General features: G+C 39.7%; 1 protein-coding gene across 2 annotated transcripts in view; it reads right to left on the bottom strand.

The window, feature by feature from the left end:
* Window positions 1-8,002: 8,002 nt before the first annotated feature.
* Window positions 8,003-16,075, bottom strand: part of LOC140122081 (uncharacterized) — a 49,360-nt gene continuing 41,287 nt past the window's right edge. For both annotated transcript variants that reach the window (XM_072142492.1, XM_072142491.1), the window contains exons 7-8: window positions 15,873-15,968; window positions 8,003-8,182 (exon numbers count right to left, since the gene is read on the bottom strand). In XM_072142492.1, coding sequence (XP_071998593.1) covers window positions 15,901-15,968 — 68 coding nt within the window. In that variant the 3' untranslated portion in view covers window positions 8,003-8,182; window positions 15,873-15,900. The remainder of the gene's footprint in view (window positions 8,183-15,872; window positions 15,969-16,075) is intronic.

Here is a 16,075-nt window from a genome sequence, read left to right as displayed (position 1 = left end):
AATCCACATTGACACCAAACCCTAGAGGTTCATAAACTAACTTATGTGCAATATTTAGAGATGACACAGGGAGAAAGTATTAAGCACATAAAGAAAGAGAGGTATAAGAGTCCATGGACAGTCATGACGCCAGTCCTCATTAGAAAGAAGTCCTGCTGCTTAGTGAAAAATAATAGCAGCTGGTTCAACTAATTACCTATAAAAAATCTTTTCTCCCCTGACCTGAGAAAGGAGGAATCTATGATCTGCAAACTACATATTCTTTAAAGGAAATCCACCACATGGATGCATGTGCTTCTAAAGCAAGCACACATACATTCTGGTGTGTGCCTAATGAAACAGGATCCATTCTTCTTTTGTGCGTCAACCTGGCTAGGCCTAAGGCTGCTACAAGGTTCCAGCCATTGTCGCATAGCCCCATGCCAGGCTTGAGGTTCAGCACCAGCAACCACTGAATTGTCTGCTCCTGGATTGTAGTCCACAGCTCATGGGCAGTGTGTGTCCCTAGAGAGAACAGATGAGTTTCAGCATGTCCTGCTGCCTTTGCCCCATGGCTTTGATAAAAGTGGTATTGTGGGGGCTGCACTGATGATGAGGAGGCAGGAGTGGAGGAAGAAGAGTAGTAGGAGGAGGGAACTGGAGGCAAGAAGTGATGCCTGGAAATCCTAGGTGGTGGCAGAATGTGTGCCAAAGTGATTCTTGCCTAGGGCCCAGCCACAACTACATTAACTACATTCATTTCAAAGGCCAGCTTTTTAGAAATGCTCTTATTCAGGACCAGAGCTTTTGCATGACATGGCTCAAAATAGTGAGGCAAGTAGCGAGGCAAGATGAGTAAATGTGGGGCAGGAGAGGGGTAGTGGCTGCTGGGGGCATACTGACTGCTCTCTGGAAGTGTGGCTAGTGAGGGACTTTAACTGCTGATGGGGACAGTGTTACTGCTGATGGGGGCACTGTGACTGCTAGGGAGCAGTGTGGCTACTAGGGGGCAGTGTGGCTACTAGGGGGCAGTGTGACTACTAGGGACAGTGTGGCTACTGGGTGGCACTGTTGCTACTGGGGGACAGCATGGATACTGGGGGCAGCTGCGACTGGGAAATGGTCCTTGAGTACAGTATGGCAGTATATGGGGATTTTCCTCCCCACTCATTACAATGTGCTGATAGCACATTGGAATGAAAGGGTTAAAACGAGACCCGAGGCTGTCATGGCGACGGATTGCCGCTCCCCGATGACGTCACGGGGAACAATGATCCTCGGCAAGATGGTGGTTGCCAAGACACACCGATCGGGGGAGTTACCGGTAAGTCTTTGCTGCAATATGTCATGTCAGGGCCGTGCACACGTTCATGGTATGCATGAATGACAGGTTATTCCTTTTCCTATCCATACTACTTGGAATGCAGAGGTTACCCCCATCCGTCATAGGGGTCTCTGTGAATGTTTTTGTACCCCATTATGGGTTATTTTGTTAAAAACTGATGCCAGCATGCGTGGAGAATTTTTTTTTTTACAATCCCGCTAGCACCGATCCCGGTAACACCCTATAGCAGCGATTGGGGGTGTTACCGGTAAGTCTTTGCAGCAATATGTCCTGTAGGGGCCGTGCACACGTTCATGGTCTGTATGAATGACAGGTTATTCCTTTTCCTATCCATACTACTTGGAATGCAGAGGTTACCCCCATCCGTCATACAATCCACACTCGTATTTATTGTCCTGGTTGTGTTAGGGATAACCTTTCTGCATAGCTGTTTACACCTGAATTAGTGTGCATTGTTTCTCTTTCTGTTTGCTTGTCTTGTTTTGTCTGCCTCTCTTTTATGTCCCTCTGTGGGAATATGATGTTCTCGAGTGTACATTATTTATTTAATAAAGTATTTATTACATTTATGTACAAGTGCCTTTTGTAGTGTTTTTATACACTGAGCTGGTGTTTCTACAGACATATAAAGCTCTATTTACAGACGGGAAATATTGTGTTAATTTTTTTACACGGTGCCTTGTGTTACATTCATGACATATGACCAGTGACATCATCGCAGATCATTTATCCTTCTTAGAATACCAAACTGTACACCATGTATGTGATCACATGAAATCACAGCAGCCTCCATGGACTTCTACTCCTCTCCATCCTCCATGGAGGCTGCTGTGATTTCATGTGGTCAGATACATGCATGGGGTACTGTTTGCTATTATTAAGCGGCTAAAGTACCTGAGATAGTGACACCCTGGTCACATGGCATGTACTGTGACCAGTAAGGAGGCGTAAGGCATGGGAAGGATTAGATTGGAGGGGCTGGATGAGCAGGACACACCCCCTCTGATGCCAGGTAATATAAGATAAAAGGTGATTTATGTGGATGTAAGTGAAACAATTTTTAGCTAAAAGAAGGGTGTCAGTTAGTTAATAGGGCTCTATGGGAATCAGTCAATAGCTGTATATGTGCAAATTTGGTGATAGGTTCCCTTTAAATGTCTTTGTATCTCACCAGTTTGATTTTAATCCCCCACACAAATATAGATTCTGAAAATAAGCAGAAAAAACTACAAATCTCAAGGATGTTAGCCTGTAAAAACATTGGTGCGTACTACTGAAGTTACAGTAAAACAACATATGATGTCAAAAGTTATATTTTTGTACGGCCTAAAATTAACTGCAGTAGTTTTTTTTATACTTGCAGCAGTTAAAGGTTATTTCTTATCAGATAAAGTAATGGTATGTAACCACACTTTACAGTTACTGCTTATGGTAGCTCTAAGACAAACATCCTTGGAATGAATGGGCAGAGGTATCAAATAAGTGATGCACCCAATTCAAAGTAAAGGAAGCTGTTATGCAGGCCGGAGTGCCACTGTACATGAGACATAGCCCACCACTGCTTCTTTATTCTCATAACAGATGGAAATTTAAAAATTTAGACCCTCCACTCACTATAAAGAGATATGTCCCTGTTAGGTCTCATTCACATGGCCCTAAGTGGGAGTGTGATTTGGTCACATGATTTGCGACTAGATCGTGGTCCCCATAGATTTTAATGGCTGCCAGTCACGGCGCAGTGAGGCGCCTTTCTGCCTGTAAAGGGAGGTGGGGTGACAAGCGCTCACCCCTACTACTCACTCCTACTCACCCCACTCCTTCCTGTGCTCTCCCGGGATCTGGTCCAGGCGAGCACACGGCCATGTGAATGAGGCCTTACTCTCATTTTCCAAGGTGCTTTTTGGATAGTAGAGCAATTTCTCTAAACTCATTGCACTACAGGCACTCGCCTGCTGCACATTGAGACCAATGCTGTTGCAGGAATGCAGTAGTGGTCAGTAACTGGTAGCACCGCAGGTGAAAGGGAGAGCTGAAAGAGGTGAGTGTAAGATTTTTATTGTTTTTCTAGCCCTCTCAACTGTTATATAAAATTTTCTGAAAGCATGGACAACGCCTTTATGGTTCTCCATAATTTTAATTACCTAACTACCTTGGTCCTTACCTCCTTTTTTCTGGGAAAATTGTTGTTTTTAGAAGCACTATTTTCTGTTTCACATATCCTTCTGATGAACTTTTATTAACACTTTTTTATATTATATTTTTAAAAAAAGTACTACATTCGCACAATAAAGCCTATTAGAAAATAAAAAGAAAGATTTCCAAGAGCCAAAGGTTTTAACATTTTTGAATCATTCTCATGACAGGAAAAGAAAAATGTCTAAAAGACTGAATCCACATGTTTTCTCCATTTTGTCACTGATAAGAAAAATGTGAAGAACTAATAAATTTACAATTTTCAAAATTACAAATTGCTTCCTATCAGATAATAAATTACCTCTGTTCTGATTTTTGGTTTGTAGTTTATGTCTCTCAACAAGTTTTTTACAAGTCTCTACCTCCTGGTTTGCACTCCCTTTGCAGCTTTTTGAAGTGCTTTAAAGAGGACCTTTTACCAAATCGCACATTTGTAGATTAGCATAGCATCCTGTAGGGACTGTTACACAGATTCAGGGGCACTTTCTTTTTTCTCAGTCACAGTTTCTGACCATGTGTATTCTTTTTGAAGTGCTTTAAAGAGGACCTTTTACCACATCGCACATTTGTAAATTGCACTTAGAATTTTTCTCAGTCACAGTTTGTGACCATTGTAATCTGTGTTTGGTCAGAGAGGAGGAGATGGGGCTGGAGATGTGTGTTATGCTAATATTCTGTTGACATTGCGTTTACATAATCACAATGTTTACAAATTGCATGTACATTTAATTTACATCGCAAATGAGTTGTAAAAGCAAATGCAATGTTACCACAAACCTTATGTGGTGTTTGCATTGCATATATGTTTACATGGTGTTTGAATCGGATTTACTCATATGTGGAGTTTGCACCGCATTTACACTAACGTGAAGTTTGCAGCGCGTTTTCACCTGTGTGCCTTTTGTGTTGAGTTTACGCTTACGTGTAGGATTTTTTATTTATAAATTTTTATTGTTTTGTAATATTCGCTCATGTAACATCAAACAAGCAAATGAATTTGATGCATTTTAGTAATAAAACAAAATTACAAAGGTGAACAAGACAGCAATTTAAGAATTGCCTTAACATGGGGTGGACATGCCAACATGCGGCTCTGCTGTCCGCTACAGGTAAGCTGATTGACTCAGGTTATAATAACATTTGTCAAATCATTACAACACATATGCTAATATATATTTTACAAACATAAAATGCTCCAAGCAAGCTTTTAAATTTGATGTAAGCAATGCGTTAGGGCTGTCTTAGAGAGGTAAGCCTGGTTTAGGAGGTTGTGTACCTACCCTGTGATAAAGAAAAGAGAGTGGGGTATGTGTTTCCTGCAAGGTATGTGTCTATCCTGTGATGGAGCCTTCCAATCTGGTCTTATGATGTAGGATGGGGTCCATAGTCTTAGAAAGGAAGATGGTTTCCTACGAATCTTACTCAGGAATACCTCCAAACTGAAGATTTCATTCACTTTGGTGATCCATTTAGCGTGTGGGGATATCTTGGGAACTCCATAATTGTGGAATTGATGACTTTGATTACCATATCTGCCGACAATTGTATTGGTTTAGCAGTTACAGCCCCAATGGTAGTCTCCACTTGCTTCCAATTTGTGGCCAGCTTTGGGCATGACCACCAAATGTGTGACTGCGTACCTACTTGTGTTTGGCATCACCAACAGAGGTCAGAATGCTTACGTGTAGTTTGTGTTGCGTTTACACATGTAGTGTTTGCATCATATTTACGCTTAAGAGGCATTTGAACTGCAAAATGGTGTTTGCGCCGTGTTTACACCAATGTGGCGTTTGCGTGGCGTCTACCCTTACACAGCTTTTGCATTCCATTTATGCAGCATGTTGTCAGTATTTGTGTCAAGTTTACGTTTACACATGGCTTGTGTTTGCGCTGCGCTTCTGTTGTTTACCCTTGTGCACGTTTGCGTCACGTTTATGCACCATTTGCGTCACGTTTACGCTTACACATGGCTTGTGTTTGTGCTGCATTAAACCTTACATAGCATTTGCAGCATGATTACGTGGTGTTTACACAAACACGCCATTTGCGTGGCTTCTACCCTTATGCGTGTTCACGTGCCATTTACACTTACGCAATTGCGTTTTTGCCTATGTGGCTTTTTCACAGCTTTTCCGCTTACGTGGCCTTGCGTTACTGCTTACGTGGTGTTTTCGTCTCGTTTATGCTTACATAGCATTTGGTTCACAGTTATGTTTGTGTAGTGTTTACCCCTATGCGCCATCTGTGGTGCATTTCCATTCATGCAGAGTTTGAGGTATGTTTACACATACACAGATTTTCCGTTTATGTCGAGTTTACGCATGCTTAAACTTACGTGGTATTTGCATTTGCGTAGCGTTTATGCTTACACGGCATTTGCGCTTATGTTGTGTTTGATTCATGTTTATGCTTACACGGACTTGCGTTTACAGTGCATTTACACATCAGTACCATCCTTTTAATGTTTGCGTCTGTCGAGTTTACACTTACATTTACATGCCTTTTGCATTTATGTCATGTTTGCATCGTGTTTACGCATATGTGTTGTATGTGTTGATGTCTCGTTTGCACTTATGTTTTACATAGCGTTTGCGTTTCTGATTACATTGCATGCGTGTTTACAATGCACTTGTGTTTCCACTGTCCTCACATTTCCACTGTGTTTGCATCCCGATCGCATTGCAATTTGTAACATAGCATTTTTGTAAACACAGTCTAAACGCTATGTCAACGGAATATTAGCAGAATGTGTGTGCAGGGCCGGCTCCAGGTCCTGCTAGACACACTGCCCCACCTCCCCCCGTAGCCACACTGTCCAACCTCCCCCGGTAGCCATACTGTCCAACCTCCCCCTGTAGAAACACTGCCCCCCTCCAGAAAAGAAAAAAAACCAAACATTTCCTTGTTACCCCAAAGCAGCGCAGGAACAACCGCCTTCTTTCTTCTCATGTGCCTGCCGTACGCGCTGGCTTTGAAGCCTGCACATGTGATCATTGATCCGGGGGCACAAGTGATCCCCTTCAGCAACCATGGGCTCTGGTTAGCCGGGTGCTGGCGCCAGACTTGTATGCATGACCCTTTTGCAAATAACGGACATAGCAATTCATTGCTATGTCCATTATTTGAAAAAGGGTTGTGAACCCAAAACGCGTTATATTGGACTTTTTAAATTTGTAACTGCACTTTTTAAATAAGGAAAAATAAAAAGCTGCTTAAATAATACTTTTATTGGTATCTTGGAAGAATTCTTCTCCTTTGGGTACTGGCACTGTAAGCACTCCACGTGCACTCCAGTTTTCTTCTATTTTCTATTTATATATTCACAGCTATACTCTACAAACACACACAAAAACACATTTACAGATTAAAGGTGAATAAATACAATAACCTGTCTATATTGTGAGCTCCTCCTTTTGTACTGACAGCTGGAAGCTCCTGATGTAACGTGGAGGAGTGGAGAGGTCACCACGTGTCTGCTTCCCAGAACAGAGAGACAGCTAAAGTAAGCCCTGCCCCCCTTCTCCCCTTTGGTGCTCAGGTAGACAGTGTGCAAATGAGCGGTGTGGGTAGCCATGGGTCCCCCATGAGTGTCGGGCCCCAGGCGACTGTCCATAAAGCCCTGATGGGGATCCGCCTTTGTTGCAGAGTGTTAATCTCTTACAAAAGAAGTTGGTTTTGCAATTAAGCTGTTGTTTTTGTTGCTATTGTGTTGGGGTATAAAGTACTTAATAAATGTAGAAAGAAAAATCCCAATGAGGGTGATGTAGTGTAGTTATTGGTCTACTTTTCACTTTAGAAAAATTACTTCAGAATAATCAAGTAAATTCATATGTGGCAGATATATTTATTTTAAATCTGATGTGCTAAAGACATCGTAAGAGCTCCTGCTTAGTGATAAATCTGCCTCCTAAAGATTTGTTTAGTCCAAATTGAATCGACCTGAGCTGATTTTGCTCCAATTGTTCTGGCATTAGGATGAACCTTTTTTCTAAAAATAATCTGTGTTTTAGAGGACTGGAGGAGCTCATATGCACATTTCCAGGACAATTAGAGCAACATCGATTCGTCAGAAGCTAATATTAAAAAAATATGGATTTGATTCAGTGCTGTAAAATCGGCAGATGCACTAGCAAATAGATTCAGTCACCACTAATCACCTAAAGAAGGCCAAATCCTGACGGAGTTATCATTGCATAACAAAAGAAAGTAGATATTTTGAGAATGAGCCTCAGGAAATATATGCCATCATACATGTCACTGTAATTAAGCCTTAACATAACAGTCGAGGATAGGGCAAATTATCCCAGTAATTTATCATGTGAAACAACCTTGATGGACAACATTCTCTAGTAAGTACAAGTAGCTCTCAGAAAGTTCTAATGTTTAGAATACTATGTCTACTTCAAAGAACTGAAACTTATACACATGTGAATAAAGCTGCTAATGCAGAAATATTTATTGTTAATATTATTATTTACACTAAAACATAATTACAAGTAAAACAAACCTAAACATTATGTTGTAAGTTAATGTCAGATCGGCTCAATAATCACAGGTAGAAAGTTCCTAACATAGAATCTGCCATGAACTCAAATTGTTGTCCTTCCATGCTTTTGGACGTTCCATGGCATTGCCGTCCGACGTATCTTCAGGCAGCTGCCCAGCCTATAATCAGACAGTTAAGGAATCATTACAATTCTAAATATTTACATGACTTTTGTATATTATTATGCTTTACCATCTTCCTCATACACTAGACAATTTAATATTGTGTTTTAACTGGTCTAGCCTCTTCCGTGTCAATAGTTTATGTAGCTGGTACCATCAGTGTTACATACTGTATCAAAAAACAACTGTAACCAATTGGTGGAGTGAGTGCTGGACCCAAGCAAACAATAACTGTTAAAGGATCTAGGAACCTCCAGCACATGGAAGTGGAAGGGGATTTGAAACATTAACGCCTGATTGTTGCAGATCTGTCCAATCCAGAGAATAGATGTCCTATACATTGGAGTCAATACATTTCTGCTTCAATCAAAGTCCATTAGACTGTCAAAGATGGCTGAGTGCAATGCCTGACTATTTTTGGCAGCCATACATCGTTTGAATGGAAACAAAAACCAAACTAATGCAAATTCATGCAAAATATACTTTATCTAATAAATACAGTGAAAACCAGACTGACACAGGAATAAAATGAAAATCCAAATGTACTCCCACAAATGACTTATGTGAGAGGTGGTAAATATCTATAAGCTGTAAATTTGCCTGGGGTCCTCAATGAGTACAAGTGTTAAAAATGGTGCACAATATAGAGTAGTTCATTAGTACAAATGTGATGAGGATACCCAGGAGATGGAAAACAAGTAATAGTAAAATGCAAATTACATCGCAGTAATCACAAAAGAGAAACCTTTGTACAGAACAGACCCCACTGTGGATCTCTTTCCTTTCATTTTTTATGTGTTTTTAGTGCACTGATTTCGTGTGTTTGTTATTACAGTTTGAATGGAGCAGCAGCAGCATGTTTTCTAGATTACCTTTCCATTCCAACAAGGAACCCCGTTCCAACTATTGACCAGTGCCCAAGCTGTGGGACCACTCGAAATCAGACACTCACATAAGTTGTAATCATATATAAACCTCTTTAATCTGCAAACTATTTTAAGTAACTACAGAGTTATTTCTATAGCAGTTTATAGTGACGTAAAATTTTTTATTATTCTTTAAATTGAACTTTTCTTTTTTTCTTTATCCTATTTATATTTTTGGGGGATAAAATTGAACGTATTCAGAATACACTGGGGCCTTATGGTCATGTCTTGGGAACAAATGGAGCAGAGAATTTTTTACAGTCAGAAACCAGAAGCATGAGCTCTATGCACGTTGATGAGAGTAGTGCAGTTTGTGGTTTACTCTGATCGAATCAATGGACCAATCAAAGTACAGTATACAGAATTTAGCATAGCACAAGCGCATGGGTGTGCCAGGTTTACCCTGCCAAGAGGCTAAGTAGCTTAACTAAACTCAGCATGATAGTTCAGTTTAGTTGACAGAACAAACTTCATGTGTAACCAACCGGCTTAAGTTTTGATGGCAGACATAGCGTCTGATTGAAACTAATAAAGAAAACCATAAAATACCTGTCCTGGGTACCTCTACTTCCAGTGCTGCCCTACAGTCCCTAGCTGAGATTAATTATCAGCAATACACCTCACCACAGAAGCCATTGAGTTTCTGTAGGGTTGATCTATGTACAGTGTATATGGCACCTTACCATGTTACTGACCATGGCAGTAGCTATATCAGGTTTGTATGCTTTGGTTTATTACTTTTTAGTGACTACTCCTGCCTTCAACATTAAAAAACTAAAATTGCACTAAAGGGGTTTTCCCATGTGTGTAATTATGAGTATATCTATTCTATGCCGTGTGCAAATGGCCTAAGGAAAAGGGTATTACTCAACAAAAATCCTGGTGCAGGCTGAGGTTTTTGTGATCTCAAATAAACAAGGTTAGTCAAATGTGAGCACAACCCAGTTACGTTAGTATGAACTTTATGTCTTTGGGAAAATCTAATCTTTTCCTCATTGTAAAGTTATTGTTGAGGAAATAACATAGCTTGCTGTAGGCTACAGCTGAACAAAGCATTTTTTCAAGATATGCACATTTGGGAGGCTAATTGTAAATCATTTCTGCTGTGCACAACATGCAGAAATACTAGAAATGAAAAGATTTTTAAAGGGATTAAAGAATGAGTCATTAAGGTTTGACAAAAATTAAAAACTGCTTTAAAGGGGTTTACAATTTTACTCAGTTTTATTGCGGTTTTAGCTCCAATCACTCTCTATGGTGCTCAGTACAAAATCCCAGGGTGTGGGCAGGGGCTCTCTAGCAGACACATTATGATCCATCTAGTTCTGTGGGGTGACAATGTGGTTAGATTATCAGGGTACAGGTGTATATACACTTTCATCTGGCTTCTGAGATTTTACTAACACACTGACACATAGAGAGAGGGATGAGACTGATCGGAGATGAATGAGATCCATTAGATCCCTTTTATAGAGTCACCTCTGCTACATCTCTATTCTCAGTCTCACAGCTTTGTGCCTGCATTCCCCTTCCCCTGGATCACTTATCTCCTTGTAGCTTGCAGTTTGTAGCTTGTCTCTCCTCACAATATCCTGCCAGGAAGTGAATCAATGTGTGTGTCTGTGAGTTCCATGCTAGGACTGCAGGGGGCGTGGATACAGGCACAAGACATAGAAATCTCAGCAGCACGATCTCATCCAAGACGGCCGCCACCCGACCCTAAGTCTGCAGCTACAGGGTCGGATCTAGGGGCAACTGAAATTGTGAACTGCAGGACTAATAGACACAGGTTGAACTTATATTTGTGAAATGCATTTTTGTTAATAACAGTGAATTAGAGAATGTGTTATTTTGATGTGCTGAGTACATATAAGAAACCTTTCTTTGTAGAAATACCCCTTTAATGCTGCATCTTGTTGAAATAAGTGAGAAACTACTACTTGAACCCCCCAAGCCCATTTCATGGCCAGCCATTTGGTGCTGGCTGCTGCTGTTCCTGTTCTTCTATTGTCCTGTGAAGTTCTTTTAGAGGGCAGGTCACTGCTGCAGCCAATCACAGGTATCAGCAGTTTCTTTTGCACATCACTGGTCTCAACAGTCGAAAATTTGCCCTGGCAATGGAGCAGTCTGTGATCTTAAATGTGAACCCCTGGAATCAGTACTAGAATGAAGGGAGATGTATATCCTGTGGGATATCTGGGTATATACATATATATATATATATATATATATATATATATATATATATATCTGTCTTGTCTTTATACTTTCAATGTTTAAATAGATGATAAGGTTGAGAAAAGACGAAAATCAAAAACTACAATCCCATATTAAGGCCACCTTTACATGGACATATGCCTTTTTCAGTTATGTATTTCATTGGCATATTTGGCTGTATACACATGATGTTTTATGTAAGCACATGTATGTACATGTATGTCACTGTATCCTTATAAAATATAGTGGGTTACAAATGATGTTACTAGCTTGGTGAACCCCAAAATTCCTGGATACTTCACATATATACAGCAGCATATGGTACTGTATGCCACACATATTTTAAATGTTCCTATAGACTTCTATGAGGTGTATGGAATGAAAATACAGGAGAAAACAGGACATGCTTTTTTTTTTTTTACGTCTCGCTCACGGTATGGTATAGTGATCAATCTGGCCATGTAAATGGAAACCCTTATTACCCATTGTAATGAATATGTCTGTGTGATACCCATATATAAATGGTATGATACAGGTAGCATAGGGCCGTTTTAATAAGTTTGTGTGTAAGGGGCCTTAATCCAAATCCAAATTTCCCATATTAACCCTTCTCCAAATGTAAAAAATAATCAATAGAACAACCTTTATCCTCTAAAAATCGAATTCCTATAACTTGAACAGACCTACTTAGACCAACATTTAATTTTGGATCATTTATAGCAGTTTAAGAAAATTTGTCAATGTTGGTTAGACTCATAGAGTGTAAGCTCTTGTGAGCAGGGCCCTCACTGCTATTGTTCCATATGACTGTTTGTTCTGTGTAATGTAACATTATATTTGTATATGTACGCTATGATTTGTAAAGCGTTACGGAATTTGATGGTGCCATATAAAACATTGTTATTATTATATTATTAATAAGACAAGACCAGTGTTCTGATGAGTTTTTATTTTTCTGATTAAAGGTTTTAATTCTTCTATTTTCTTAACATGATTATGCGGGCTTCCATCTTACCTGAGATCTAATAACAGCATTTAACAATATGTTTTACAGCAACCACATGACCATATATAGTAATTGAAGAAAATCTTGGACTCCAGTCACACTGTATAGGTTGCAGGGAGTTTTTTATTGATACAAACTATTATACGTGACATTTCGGTCAACAATAGACCTTTATCAAACTCAGTCTGTAAAGTGGAATCAGTAAAGGGAGGTATGCTTGTAGCAATGTAGCGCTGCCCAGAAGGAATAGCGGTCTGTGCCGCTTAGTGGAGAGCGCCACACTCCACTAAGCGGCACAGACCGCTATTCCTTCTGGGCAGCGCTACATTGCTACAAGCATACCTCCCTTTACTGATTCCACTTTACAGACTGAGTTTGATAAAGGTCTATTGTGGACCGAAACGTCACGTATAATAGTTTGTATCAATAAAAAACTCCCTGCAACCTATACAGTGTGACTGGAGTCCAAGATTTTCTTACACTATATGGGATTGGGACCCTCTCCAGTGCACCTGCATCGAATACTTGATTAAGTGTGCAGCCAAAATCCAATTTTTAAACATATATAGTAATTGACAGGGGGTCCTGCCTGTATATACTATCTATGGGCTTTCTACCTGTATATACTATCTATGGGGGGGGGGGCTTCCTATATTTAATATCTATGGATCTATGGAAGGGGTCCTGTATGGATATACTATCTATGAGTGAGTCTGCCAGTATATACTATCCATGTACTATCCATGGGGAGAGCCTGTAATTACTATCTATGAGGGGGTCTCCCATACAGGCAGAATCCCTCATACATTGTAAATACTATCTGTGGGGGGTCCTGCCTGTATATGCTATCTATGGGGAGACTCTGCCTCTATATGCTATCCATGGGGAGAGTCTGTCTGTATGTACTGGGGGGCCTGGGTGTATTTACTATCTATGAGGGATCTTACTATCTATGGGGGATTCTGCCTGTATACAGGCGGTCCCCTACTTAAGGACACCCGACTTACAGACAACCCATAGTTACAGACGGACCCCTTTGCCCACTGTGACCTCTGGTGAAGCTCTCTGGATGCTTTACTATAGTCCCAGACTGCACTGATCAGCTGTAAGATGTCTGTAATGAAGCTTTATTGATAATTCTTGGTCCAATTACACCAAAAATTTTGAAACTCCAATTGTCACTGGGGCAAAAGAAAAAAAATTGTCTAGAACTTCCATTATAAAATATACAGTTTCGAATTACATACAAATTCAACTTAAGAACAAGCCTCCAGACCCTATCTTGTATGTAACCCGGGGACTGCCTGTATAATATCAATGGGGTCATCTGGCTGCATATACTATCTATTGGGAGGGTCTGCCTGCATATAACATCTATGAGGTGAGTACTGTATGTAATGTAATGTAATGTATATGGGGAGCTGTATATTGAGGCTGTTAAATAAATTGGATGGAGGCTGATGTAAATGAATTAGAGTGGGAAGCTGCATTTAATTTTTTTTATCTTCTGGGCTGGTACTAGGATATATTGCTACCTACCTACTGGGGTGCATGTGCTGTGGCCCCCTATCTATTAGGAGCATGTGATGTGGCTACCTAACTACTGGGGGGCATGTGCTGTGGCTACCTGTCTACTGTCGGGCTTGTGCTATGGCTACCCATCTACTGGGGGGCATGTGCTGTGGTTACCTATCTACTGGTGGGCATGTGCATATTGTATGGCTATCACAGATTACATTTAAAAATAAAATATGTGGCGTTCATGGTTCTCTCAACCTAAAAGGTTCCCGAACCCCTGGTATAGCTCATACAGTGATTGAAGTAATGAAAAAAAAGTGACCAAATATCCAAATCAACATTTTGACACACAAGAAAATTTTAATAAAAAAATGATCAAATAGTGGTACAGCCCCCAAAAAGTTTTCAGTGAAAACTACAGCATGTCTTGAAAAAAAAAATTATACCGGTCCTTACATCGAAGTATGAAAAAGGTATGGGCAACAGAATACAATGAAAAGGCAAAATATTCCTTTTTTTAAATTAAAACAAACCAAAAACCTGTATAAATTGGATATCCACATGATCATACTGATCCATAGAATAAAAGGGAGGTGTTATCTGGAGCACACAGTGACAGTGGTAAAAAAAAAAAGGCTGTAAGAATAAGTGAAACTGCATTTTGTCAATTGTACTGAACATTTTTCCAGTTTCCTGCTACATGGCAGAGAGTATTAAATACTGATACTAAGATAACAAGCCATCATACAGCTCTGTAATTAGAAAACTACACTCTACTATATCATTGATAAGAAATTAATAAGAATAGACCTGGTGGTACCATTGAAATGAAAGCTGTCATTTGAGACTGACACACAAATTTCAGCAAGGGCTCTGACCAATAAATGTTTAATATAGAAACATCAGTTAAAGGAAATCTACCACCAGGATCAGGGATTGTAAACAAAGCACACTGACATACTGGAGAGGAGGTACATACCTTCATGTCAGTGTGCTTGGTTTATTATCCTTAATCCTGGTAGTAGAATTCCTTTAAGAGAAGGTATAAAGAGGTCTGAAGTCAGAAATAAGATTCTCTCTATATATGTATAGCAGCCATTACAGGGTTTCTGGATCCCTCCTCTGTATAGTTTGCAGAAAACTATCTGAAACAGCTTTTAAATGAAGGGGCCAGGTGTTGGACTCCCACTGACCCAAAGTCTGAACAAATTTTTTTTTTTTTGCTTCTGTTTTGGTTTTTAGTTATCTGATGCAGATTGTTTGGTTGTTGGCTAGTTTTAATCAACTACTGAAAGTGAAACGGCGACCATCATAGTAAAAAGTGTCCACACATTGAAAAAAACTACAAGGAAAACAGAAGGACTGAAAAATATAAGCAATCAAGTTTTTTAGGTATACAAAAACCACATCACAAATACAGGACACAAATAAAACCACTTAAAAATACACCCAAGGGTTTATAAAGCAACCCAGGACTAAGAAGTGAATAGCCTAACAACCCCCTAATAAGCTCTGCAAAGTACTTACCCCTGAGGAAGTAGCGATACGTGTGGGATCTGCTTCCCCCTTTCTCTGCCCATACCTTCATCTGTATCATCTCTTTGGATTTCATTTCTATTTTATTTGTATTTGTAATTTGTATTGTATGATCTCAGCTTATCAGGGTCTGGTTATTTCCTTACTTATACCTATTTGTTGCATATTGTTGTCTTCATACTTGATTTTGACAGAACCATTCATCTATTCTTAGCAAAGCTTATTAGGGTGTTGTTGGGCTATTGACTTCTGACCCCTGGGTTGCTTTACACCCTTGGGTGTATTTTTAAGTCTTTTTATTCTTGTCCTGTATTTGTGATGTGGTTTTTGTATACCTAATAAACTTGCTTATATATATTTGTTAGTCTTTCATCCGTATGTAAGTGTTTTCAGTGTAGTTTGTTGGTTAGTTTTAATCCTCATACTTGTAAAGAATATACATTTAACAACTAAAGAAAACAACAGAGAACATACAGGTACTTACATCCTGCAAAAATACCTTCTGGCTGTGACTAATTTCCTCCGCCACGTTTTATTTTCCAGTAACCCACATGGACTATTTCAATATCATTTCCCAAGTCTAAAATGACAAATTCATAGAAATCATATTCATGTAAGTGACGCATTAAGGGTTTAGAACATATTCTTACTTTGGTTTGATGCATCTGTACTAGAATTTGACTCCAT

This window comes from Engystomops pustulosus, chromosome 3 (genome assembly GCF_040894005.1).
Source record: "Engystomops pustulosus chromosome 3, aEngPut4.maternal, whole genome shotgun sequence".
NCBI lineage: Eukaryota > Metazoa > Chordata > Amphibia > Anura > Leptodactylidae > Engystomops > Engystomops pustulosus.
Note: the sequence above shows the minus strand (reverse complement) of the source record. Positions and strands in the feature narration are given on the sequence as shown.